Source organism: Saimiri boliviensis, chromosome 17 (assembly GCF_048565385.1).
Source record: "Saimiri boliviensis isolate mSaiBol1 chromosome 17, mSaiBol1.pri, whole genome shotgun sequence".
In the NCBI taxonomy this organism is placed as follows: domain Eukaryota; kingdom Metazoa; phylum Chordata; class Mammalia; order Primates; family Cebidae; genus Saimiri; species Saimiri boliviensis.
The window spans coordinates 10,016,698-10,028,944 of record NC_133465.1 but is presented as its reverse complement, the minus strand read 5'-3'; the positions used below and the strand labels follow the sequence as shown (position 1 = coordinate 10,028,944).

Below are 12,247 nucleotides of genomic sequence, written 5' to 3'. Positions count from 1 at the left end.
AGAATTCTTGCCAGGCTTTCTTGGCTTAAATAAACTCGATGTTATCTCCAAGAAAGGTCTGGGGGTGGTGCACTACAATTAGAAACAAAGGTTCTAGGCTGGGTGTGGTGGTTCACGCCTGTAATCCCAGCGCTTTTGGAGGCCAAGGCAGGCAGATCATGAGGTCAGGAGTTCGAGACCAGCCTGACCAACATGATAAAACCCCATCTCTAGTAAAAAGAAAAAAATTAGCCAGGGGTGGTGGCATGCACCTGTAATCCCAGCTACTTGGGAGGCTGAGGCAGGAAAATTGCTTGAACCCAGGAGGTGGAGGTTGCAGTGAGCCAAGATCACGCCACTGTACTCCAGCCTGGACAACAGAGTGAGACTCCGTCTCAAAAAAAAAAAAAAAAAAAGAAAGAAAGAAAGAAAAGAAAAGAAAAAAGAAACAAAGGTTCTAGAGCAGTAGCTCTCAACTTGGTCAGGGGGATGGTGGTGATTCTGTCGCCATCTCCATTCCCATCCCAGGGGATATTTGGCAATCTCTGAAGACATTTTTGGCTATCACAAAAGTCAAATGCCTAGTCTAGATGCCTGCTAGACTGGCATCTAGTAGATAGGGGGTAGTCATGCTACCATGAACAGGACAGCCCTCCTCAGAAAAGAATGAGCCGGCCACAAACGTCCAACAGTGTTGAAATTGGGGAGCCCTGTTACAGAGCTGAGCTTACTAGATTTGGGTCCTAGCTGTCTCCATTACTAACTGTGTGACTGGGGACAAGTTACTTAACCTCTCTGTGATCTTCTCCACCCTTAAGCCCAACGTCTTCTCCTGCTACCAAGAGATAGAAAAGGAAAATTGAAAGGCTGCCTATCCCACCTACCTTACAAGGAGGAAGACCTGCCTGGTATAGCCAGGGAGAGAGGAAGGGAAAAAAAAAAAAAAAAAAAAAACAGGCTAAGAGGCTTTTCCTATGCAGCCGGCAGGAAGAGGTACCACCTATCTCTAAGTCTCCTCTCTCCCACCACGGGAAATTGAGAAAGCAAGAGGAATGCTTTAGGGAAAGAAATCCGGCACACGGGCTTTAGAATAGACAAATTCAGGTTTATTTCTATCTCTACAACTAGGATTTGAGTGACCTGGAGCAACTTAACCTAAATTTCCATTAACTGTAAAACGTGAGTTCTCTTTGTAATAGTAAAGCATGATAATTAATTCAGTCAATCACTTCAAGAGTTTATTGTCTACTGTGTGTCAGGTAGAGAAATAAATCATAAAAGCATCAAGTTACATGCCTGGCACTAACAAACATTCAATAAACAGTATATTTTAAAAAATATATATCCTTCTGATTTCAAAATGTGTTCACTATAAACTTGAGGAATATACAGTATAGTAGACATATGTTTATCTGCTCAGCATTCCTTTCATTGGGAAAGCAAACTGTTCCATTTCTATAAAAGCTCTCCTTGGCCCACGTTCACCCCCACAGGCATGCAACCCAGCTGCACCCAATTAGAATATTCCATCCTTCTGGCCACATGCCCAGGAATGGACATGTGAACCAAGCTGAGACAATCAGACTCTTCCCTGGGCTTTTTCTGGAATCCCAAGCTCTAAAGACTACGTGAGCATTGCAGAAGGCCATCTTGTTACCATCTGGGCATAGCCAGTCTGAAAATGAAGCCAGAGACAAGGGATAGAGACACAGTCAAAGACTTGTTGACATTGTCTGAGTCCCTGGATCCAGCCCTACCTGAAGCTGGTTTGACCCTTGGACTTGCAAGTTATAAAAGTCAATAAATGCCCTTTCCTTAAGTAGGACCAAGTTAAATTTCTGTCACTTAGAACTAAAAGGGTCAGAATAAGATAAACAGAAAATCACGGTAAGTAAAATAAATCACCCTTAATCTCACAAACCAGAGAAACTACCATGACCTTTGAATGTGTGGTCCTCCCAGGTTTTCCTGTGGTGATTATTTGCTTTGACTCATTTGCATGTTTGGGGAATGACTAGGGTGATTATTTTTAAAATAAGAAAATAGACTTTCAAACCAGTGGGCTTGAATCCTGACTGTCTCATTTACTTAGTTGTGTTGTTCTTTACTTAGCTGTATTGTGATATTAGTAACAATATATCAGAAGGTGACCTAACCTCTCTGACATATGGAACATATATGGTTATGTTCTCCTTTTCTGGAAGTTGTAAGATGACATTTTAAAAGAGAAAGAAAAACAGAAAGGTAACAGCTGGAAAACATAAAGGAAACAGACAAATAAGAAAAAAAAAGACTAAGCTTCCTGTACTGTTCATTCTTTATTACACTAGAATGATGGGCTCCAAGCAAATACTGAAGGGATGGGAAGGTGATGGTTGAAAGATCTAAGCACTTTCCAAGGGTTTTTTTATCTGATTAATGAAAAGCATGAGAATACGTGTCCAGATTTAAAACAAAACCAAAAAACTGGTCAAACAGTTCTCATGGCTACATCTGGATCAGCCATGTGATACATCAAAAGTTATGTTATTGATTAATTATCAAAGCTCATGAAACTTTTTTCCTATTACAGCAGATTATTCCTGGATGTTGTTTAAGTAACTTTGCTCACTCACTGGGATGGAATTATCAAAGCTCATGAAACTTTTCCTCTATTACAGCAGATTATTCACAGATGTTGTTAAAATAACTTTGCTCACTCATTGATATGGTTTGGCTCTGTGTCCCCATCCAAATCTCATCTCAAATTGTAATCCCCACATGTCGAGGGAGGGCCTGATGGGAGATGATTGGATCATGGAGAGGGTTCCCCCATGCTGTTCTGGTGATTGTGAGTGAGTTCTCATGAGATCTGATGGTTTTATAAGGGCTCTTCCTCCTTCACTCTCTTTCCTGACACTTTGGAAAGGAGGTACTTATTTCCCCTTCCACCATGATTGTAAGTTTCCTGAGGCCTCCCCAGCCATGTGGAACTGTGAGTCAATTAAACCTCTTTATAAATTATCCAGTCTCTTTTCCTTTTTTTTTTTTTTTTTTTTTTTTGAGACAGAGTCTTACTACATCTCTCAGGCTGGAGTATAGTGGCCAATCTCAGCTCACTCTGCCTCCTACATTCAAATGATTCCCCTGCCTCAGCCTCTCAAGTAGCTGAGATTACAGGAGCATGCCACTGTGCCTGGCTAATTTTTGTATTTTTAGTAGAGATGGGGTTTCACCATGTTGGCCAGGCTGGTCTTGAACTCTTGACCTCAAGTGATCCCCCTGCCTTGACCTCCCAAAGTGCTGGAATTACAGGTGTGAGCCACCACACCCAACCTCAGGTATTTCTTTATAGCAGCGTGAGAATGGATGAATGCTTTCGTAATATAATAACTTCATTTGCTTTTACTTTCTTAAGTGGGAGATAAAGGACTAGCATTACAGCATAAGCCATCATTGAGCAAAGTTCATAAAGACCATAACTGATTAGCTGTGTTTTGACACATTATTGTAGTGCTTTCCTCCTCTGAAAGGTCTGGGGTTTCATCAAAACCTGGGGATGCTAAATGCACATGTGTAAAAATCATCCATCCTGTGTCTTGAGAGAAAAAGTTAACAGTTGGTGCTCTGTAGAATACATACCTGAGAAAGCAATGGTAAAGTTCAAATGGTACTGCCTGCAAATAAGGAATGGTTCTCATGGCCTTGGATGGCCACATTAATGTACGGAGTACAGACCAAAGAAAAGACGTTTCATATTTTGACCCAAAATGAAACTCTATTCATTCATATCACTGGAACAAAGAGAATGAGAAATACTAGAATGGGAGGAAACGCCTTGTCTGAAACAACACAGCTAAGAGAAGGGAGCAGGGAACAGACTGTGCATATGGTAGCCAGAATATATAGGAATCTAAGAATCTCAACTGCAAGATTCAGTTTTGAGGAGTTGAGTCGACAGCTAAATAAAGAAAAGAAAATCCAGTCCATTGTGTTGTTTTGAGAGTGACCAACCTTCTCTGACACCGACCCTCGGGATGAACCTTCCAGGTCCTCATGTACACGATCCAGCAACCAGAGCAGGAATTCCAGAGCGTCGTGCTGGGAATTGCCTTGGAACTGAGAGCCATACTTGGAAACTGCATTCTAAAAGCAAAAAAGGAAATTCAGAGGTGAATTTGGCCCCTTATACAACCAAATGAAGCCTCTGTGAGCACCAGGTCTACCAAGTGGTCATTAATCATCCCTGACCTGGGATGACCGCATGCAAACAACCAGGATAGAAATGTTCTTTCTTGCCGAAGTCCACCCTTCTGGGGCAATGTCCCCAAACAGTATGAGGGTCTCTGTATATGGGGGAAGAAGTTTTCTTTCCAGAGGACTTCTGATGTATGTCCTATCCTTTGAGAACCCACAGGGTTGTCTCTGCTGAATATTTTGATACTGTTGGCCATCTGACCCACTGAAGCTTTCTTCCTGTGACTGCTGCAATCCAATGCCCCACTAATCTTGCCCCCACTGGTGTATTCTCACTCTGTCTCTCTCTCTTCACCTATGTGGTGAGCAGCCTTCTCACCCTACTTTCTCTCCCTCACTGATTTTATTCATTCTGATAGCTTCCACTCTTTCTTCTTTCAGAATATCCACTTTTGCAGTGAAGTTGATTTCCTTAAATACCATGTATGTAGCTCCTCTACTGCCTCTTTCTAATATGTATGAAATTTAAGAATACAGACTTGTTTTTGTGGGTTAGATCATCAGATGGTTGAGCCAGCCCTTCACTCCTTTGACAAATATGTATTGAGTGCCAACCACACAGCAGGCACTATTCTAGGGACTGGGAAGACAACAGTGAACAAAACAGATAAAGACTCACTGCCCTTGTGTGTTTCCATTCCTAGTACCCCTTGCACTGTCCTTCTGTTAAATTGTGTAGCAATTTTGTCATTTTCTGCATACCTGCCCATTCCAGCTTTTTAAAAGTTTGTTTCAAAGAGTAATATATGCACATCCTAAAAAACAATAATTCAATTAAAAAAGGATAATAAAGTCCTCTTTCTACCTGGCCTCCATTCCATGGTACCCCTTCTCAGGGGGCAGTCACTTTTACCAGTTCCTTAAACATCTTTCCGGGGACTTTTGTTATACATGTGTAAGCATACGGGCATCTGGGTGGAAGCAAATCACTTGCCTGTGTGTGCACACATGCGTATGCACATAGCACATTACGGCTGTGGGCCCTACTCTTAGACTGCAGAGCCAAGCCTCCAGCCTCGTCCCACGCAACTGTGCTCTCTGTTCACGCCTGCCAAAGGGACTGGTCTTAGCAAGGCTAAGGACCAGGACAATCCTTACCACTGTCATTTAAATCAAATGGTCTGGGCTTTTTTTCTTTCTTTCTTTTAATTTTTCCTTGAGATTTAAAAGAGACTTTAGAAGTCGGGCACAGTGGCTCATGCCTGTAATGCCAACCCTTTGAGAGGCCAAGGCAGGTGGATCACTTGAGGTCAGGAGTTCAAGACCTGCCTGGCCAATATGGTGAAACCTCGTCTATACTAAAATATAAAAAGTAGTCAGGCATGGTGGCGCATGCCTGTAGTCCCAGCTATTCGGGAGGCTGAGATGGGAGGATCACTTGAGCCCAGGAATTCTGAGCTGTAGTATGCTATGCCGATCAGGTGTCTGCACTAAGTTTGGCATCAATATGGTGACCTCCCAGGAGCAGGGGACTACCAGGTTGCCTAAGGAGGGGTGAACCGGCCCAGATTGGAAACGGAGCAGGTCAAAACTCCTGTGCTGATCAGTAGTGGGATTATGCCTGTGAATAGCCACTGCACTCCAGCCTGAGCAACATAGTGAGACCCCATCTCTAAGAAATAAAATAAAATAAATACAAAAATTAGCTGTGCATGGTGGTACATGTCTGAAATCCCAGCTACTTGGGAGACTGAGGCAGGAAAATCACTTGAACCCAGGAGGTAGAGGTTGTAGTGAGCGGAAATCACACAACTGTATTCCAGCCTGGGTGACATAGTGAGACATTGTCTCAAAAAAATAAAATAAAAATAAAGGAGACTTTAGGATGAGACAAAGCAAAAGATGCAAGATTTAATTAATTGAAATGCTGGTTCTGACTCTTTTTTTTTTTTTTTTTTTCCCCAAGACGGAGTTTCACTCTTGTTGCCCAGGCTGGAGTACAATGGTACAATCTCAGCACACTGCAACTTCCTCCACCCGGGTTCAAGTGACTCTCCTGCCTCAGCCTCCCAAGTAGCTGGGATTACAGGCACCCACCACCACACCCAGCTAATTTTTTTTAATTTTTAGTAGAGATGGGGTTTCACCATGTTGGCCAGGCTGGTCTTGAACTCCTGACCTCAGGTGATCCGCCCACCTTGGCCTCCTAAAGTATGGCTCTGAGTCTTTATGCCAATCACATTAGTTTGGATTCTCCCCCCAGGCTTCTCTGCACGTTGATTCCCAAGTAGGGCTACCAGATTTAGCAAATAAAAATACAAGATGCCCAGTTAGATTTGAATTTCACATAAACAATGAATATATTTTTAGTAGAAATATGTCGTTCCATGCAATATTTGGGATGTTTTTACACTAAAAAGTTGTTCATTTTTTATCTGCAATTAAAAGTCAGCTGGGCATGGTATATTTTTCACCTGGCAACCCTACCCTCAAACAACCCTCGAACCCATCTTCTTGTACCAACATTCTCTTCTGGGTGAGCAGCCGCCCCTTCCAAATGAAATCTCTAAAACCATCTCATCCCTTTAATGTAGTGTCATCTTTCAGGTTCTCTTTCATATCAGTCAGCTGTCAAGGAGTCTGGATGCTGTTGCCAAATGTCTCCACCCTTCCCCTATAGAAAAGTATCATGCCAACTGCTGAGTTCCACTTACAGCTGACCCAGACAACAATATCTACCTAGGTTTACCCCTTGCCAACGCACTAACTTCATAGTAGACCAGACCAATTTTCCTACAGCTCAGCTGGCTGTTGTCATGCCCTGACTCTAAATCCTTCCTTACTCTCCTGCTTACTACCAAATAGTCCAAGCACCTCTCTGGTTCAGCCCCAAGCCGTATCATTCCATGTTTCAAACCTCCAGGTAAGTAAACCACCTAGCTGCCCCAAACATGCTTTCCTACCTCTGCAGTCTAGACCTTTATTTTTTTTATTTTATTTTATTTATTTATTTTTTTAATCTGAGTTTTGCTCTTGTCACCCAGGCTGGAGTACAATGGCATGATCTCGGCTCACTGTAACCTCCACCCCCCAGGTTTAAGCAATTCTCTTGCCTCAGCCTCCCTGGTAGCTGGGATTACAGGCATCTGCCACCGTACCTGGCTAACTTTTGTATTTTCAGTAAAGAAAGGGTTTTACCACGTTGGCCTGGCTGGTCTCAAACTCCTGACCTCAGGTGATCTGCCCACCTCCGCCTTCCAAAGTGCTGGGATTACAGGCATGAGCCACCGTGCCTGGTCTAGACCTTTGCTTTTGTTCTTCCTTCCATGTGAAATCTATTCCTCTTCAGCTAATCACGATGATCCTTTAAGACTGACACTCTTCGTCTTAGCCTGGCTATCGTACCTGACCATCTTTCCAGAAAGGAAGTGACAACTTCAAGAAGCAAGACAAGACAGGGCCTTAAAAATGCCCCTCTCCATAAACATCAATTCCACTTTTGGGGATTTCACCTAAGGAAATGAGAGATACAAGCAGAGATGTCTTTATGTATCAAAGTTATTTGGGTGCAAACTCATGACACAATCGTATTAGATGGCCTTAAAATTTATGACTGAGGAAATACAAATGATAAAGAAAATAATAATCTGGTCATAAGAAGAGAAAGAAGTGCAAAAATACATATTTGAGATTGTTTATGTATATATTTATGATAGAAAAATAAAAGACCAGAAAATACATGGCAAAATAGTAGCTAATAGTTACCATAGAATAACGGAATCGTGAGCAATTTTTTTCATTTTCATTTGTAAATGACAAAGTTTTTTTTAACAGTGTTTAAAAGTTCTTTGTCTTTTTCCAATTATAAAGTATTTGGCAGGTATTTCTCAGAAGTTTTTTTTTAATAACCTATTGATGACTACAGAAGTCATTCCCATAGAAAATCTAGGGAAACATAACCAGAACCGCATAAAGCAGTTCCCAAGCACTTAACTAGCTTGGGAAGAATGAACTGCAGTATTTGGTTACTTATCTCACTTTTTTTAAAATTTATGTTAAAAATTTAAAAAAAATTTTTTGAATTTAATTTTTTTTAATTTGGTATACCTTAAGTTCTGGGGTACATGTGCAGATTGTGCAAGTTTGTTACACATGCCATGGTGGTGTTTGCTGCATCCTTTACCCCGTCATTTACATTAGGTACTTCTCCTAATGCTATCCCTCCCCAATCCCCCACCCCCTGCTATTCTTTCCCTAGCCCCCAACCCACCTCTTTTTTTTTTTTTTTTTTTTTTTTTTTTTTTTTAGCTGAGGTCTTGTTATATTGACCAGGCTGGTCTTGAACTCCTGGCCTCAAGTGGTCCTCCCATCTCAGCCTGCCAAAGTGCTAGGATTACAGGCATGAGCCACCATGCCCAGCCCTATATGTGGTTATTTCTCTCCTTCAACATGGCATAACTCTCTGTGTGTATGTTTTCTTTGCCAAACATTGATAATTTTTAACATTTCTCATTAAAATTATTTCTAGTTATTTTGTATTTCTGGCTGTTTTATTAATAAAAATCCTATTTTTTATGTTCTAAATGGTTATTCCTTTAACTTTCTACCTTCCATCTGATGTCATTAATGACAGTGATAAAGCTAAATAAGGATTTCTAGAATGTTTTAGCAATTTTCCTTGTGTAATATTTTTACTCCATGTCCATTTTCCATCTTACTGTTTTGTACAGAACTTTCAAAACATAAGAGTGATGAAGAAGGTATCCTTATTTTTAAAAAGCAATGTCTCCAGTATATCACTGTAGATCTAAAATTGATGCTTAAGCACATAAGCGAATATAAATTCCAAATGGCTAAAATTTTTAATATAACCATAGGAAAGGTAGTACATAAAATCAAATATTTATCAAAAGATATGATATACCATTTAACCCAGCAATGCTATTACTAGGTATATACCCAAAGGATTCTAAATCATTCCACTATAAAGACACATGCACAGGTATATTTATTGCAGCACTATTCACAATAGCAAAGACTTAGAACCAACTCAAATGCCAATCAATGATAGACTGGATAAAGAAAATATGTCACACACAATGAACATATGAAAAAATGCTCATCATCACTGGTCGTCAGAGAAATGCAAATCAAAACTACATTGAGATACCACCTCATGCCACTTAGAATGTCGATCATTAAAAAATCTGGAGACAGCAGATGCTGAAGAGGATGTGGAGGAATAGGAACACTTTTACATTGTTGCTGGGAGTGTAAATTAGTTCAACCATTGTGGAAGACAGTGTGGCAATTCCTCAAAGAACCAGAAATAGAAATTCCATTTGACCCAGCAATCCTATTACTGGGTATATATCCATAGGATTATAAATCTTTCTATTATAAAGACATATGCACATGAATGTTCATTGCAGCACTGTTTACAATAGCAAAGACTTGGAACCAACCCAAATGACCATCATGGTAGACTGGACAGGGAAAATGTGGCACATATACACCATGGAATACTATGCAGCCATAAAAAAACAATGAGTTCATGTCCTTTGTAGGGAGATGGATGAACCTGGAAATCATCATTCTCAGCAAACTGACACAAGAACAGAAAACCAAACACCACATATTCTCACTCACAGGTGGGTGTTGAACAATGAGAACACATGGACACAGGGAGGGGAGAATCATACACTGAGGTCTGTCGGTGGGGGACTAGGGTAGGGACAGTGGGGGGTAGGGAGTTGGGGAGGGATAACATGGGGAGTAATGCCAGATATAGGTGATGGGGATGGAGGCAGCAAACCACATTGCCATGTATGTACCTATGCAACAATCCTTCATGTTCTTCACATGTACCCCAGAACCTAAAGTGCAATAATATGTGTGTGTGTGTGTGTGTGTGTGTGTATATATATATATATATATATGAAGAAATATGGCACATATATACCATGGAATACTATGCAGTCATAAAAAAGGATGAGTTCATGTCCATTGCAGGGATGTGGATGAAGCTGGAAACCATCATTCTCAGCAAACTTACACAGGAATAGAAAACCAAACACCACATGTTCTCACTCATAATGGGAGTTGAACAATGAGAACACATGGACACAGGGAGGGGAGCATCACACATGGGGGTCTGTCAGGGGGTCAGGGGGTAGGGGAGGGATAGCATTAGGACAAATATTTAATGTAGATGATGGATTGATGGGTGCATCAAACCACCATGGCATGTGTGTACCTGTGTAACAAACCTGCATGTTCTGCACATGTGTCCCAGAACTTAAAGTATAATAAAAACAAATAAATAAATCTAAATCTTCCAATACTGGCGTGGAGGAAGAAGGAGACAGTTTTGAGAATATATTTGTAGCAAATATGACAAGAGTTAAAGAACCTACGGAAACAAATAAAAACCTTGAGACCAAAGCGGAATAGATGCATAAGAACATTGAACAAATGATTGCAAGAGCAGACTTACAACTAGTAGAGAAACATGAAAAAATCTTCCACCTCGCTCCTCATCGAAGAAATAAAAATAAAAAACAAGATGCTATTTCTTCAGATGTAAAGGCACAAGAAAAAGATGATGAGCTTCGGTGATTCACGGGGAAGGGTAGGAGGCGGGTGAGGGATAAAAGACTGTACATTGGGTCTGGGGCACGCTGCTCGGGTGATGGGGGCACCAAAATCTCAGAAATCACCACTAAAGAACTTATCCATGTAACCAAATGCTACCTGTTCCCCAAAAACCTATGAAAAAAATTGTAAAAGATGCCATTTCTTTGTGTTCAATAAATTAATAAGGGATGAAGATTTATTATACAGCATGGTGATTATAGTTAATAATAATATATTATATACTTGAAAATTTCCAAGAAGGCAGGCCACGGTGGCTCATGCCTATAATCCCAGCACTTTGGGAGGCCAAGGCAGGCGGATCACCTGAGGTCAGGAGTTGAAGACCAGCCTGGCCAATATAGTGAAACCCTACCTGCATGATCTGCACATGTACCCCAGAACCTAAAGTACAATTTTTTAAAAAAAGAGAGAAAGAAAATTGCTAAGGGAATAAATTGTAAATGTTCTCACCACAAAAGGTAAGTATGTGAAGTGGTGGATATGTTAGCTTGATTTAATCATTTTGCAATGTATATGTGTATCAAAACATCATCTGATACACTACAAATACGTACAATTTTTGTCAATTATACCTTAGTAAACCTGGGGGAATTTTAATAAGACAGAAGTATATCCAATGTCCAGAAAACTATGCATCACTAGTGCATCTGCAACTTTTCACTATTTTTTGAAAACAACTATGTCACTGTGGATGCTAAAATTAATCAAATCTAATAAGGGTGATTTAAACATTTTTTTAAACTCAATATTTATAATTGGAATGGTGATTACACAGGTACACAGGTACATGCATTTTTTAAAACTTACTAAATTCATACTGGGCGCAGTAGCTCATGCCTGTAATCACAGCATTTTGGGAGGCCAACACGGGGGGATCACCTGAGGTCAGGAGTTTGAGACCAGCCTAGCCAACATGGCAAAACACTGTCTCTACTAAAAATACAAAAAAAATAGCTGGGCATGGTGGTACACATCTATAATCCCAGCTACTTGGGAGGCTGAGGCAGGAGAATGGCTTGAACCCAGGAGGTGGAGGTTGCAGTGAGCAGAGATAGTGCCACTGCACTCCAGTCTGGGCGAAAGAGTGAGATTTTGTCTCAAGCAAAAAAAAAAAAAAAAAAAAAACTCAGTATTTAAAATTGAGATGGTGACTACACAGGTACACACATGTGTTAAAACTTCCTAAATTGTATACTTATAATGGGTGCATTTCACTGTATGTAATTTAGACCTCAATAAGGTTGATTTAAAAAGTAAAAATAGAAAGATAATAAAACAGTCACACCTCTGCTTTGACTGTGTAATTCTACTTGTAAGAATTAAGCTCTGAGGCAGGTGAATCACAAGGTCAAGAGATCGAGACCATCCTGGTCAACATGGTGAAACCCCGTCTCTATTAAAAATACAAAAAATTAGCTGGGGATGGTGTCGTGTG

The 12,247-nt window shown here is 40.6% G+C and overlaps 1 protein-coding gene across 2 annotated transcripts in view; it reads right to left on the bottom strand.

Annotated features, from left to right (window-relative positions):
• The window catches only part of USP43 (ubiquitin specific peptidase 43), an 87,775-nt gene that overhangs the window by 69,647 nt on the left and 5,881 nt on the right, over positions 1–12,247 (bottom strand). For both annotated transcript variants that reach the window (XM_039476092.2, XM_039476093.2), the window contains exon 2: positions 3,973–4,104. In XM_039476092.2, the coding sequence (XP_039332026.1) occupies positions 3,973–4,104 (132 nt within the window). The remainder of the gene's footprint in view (positions 1–3,972; positions 4,105–12,247) is intronic.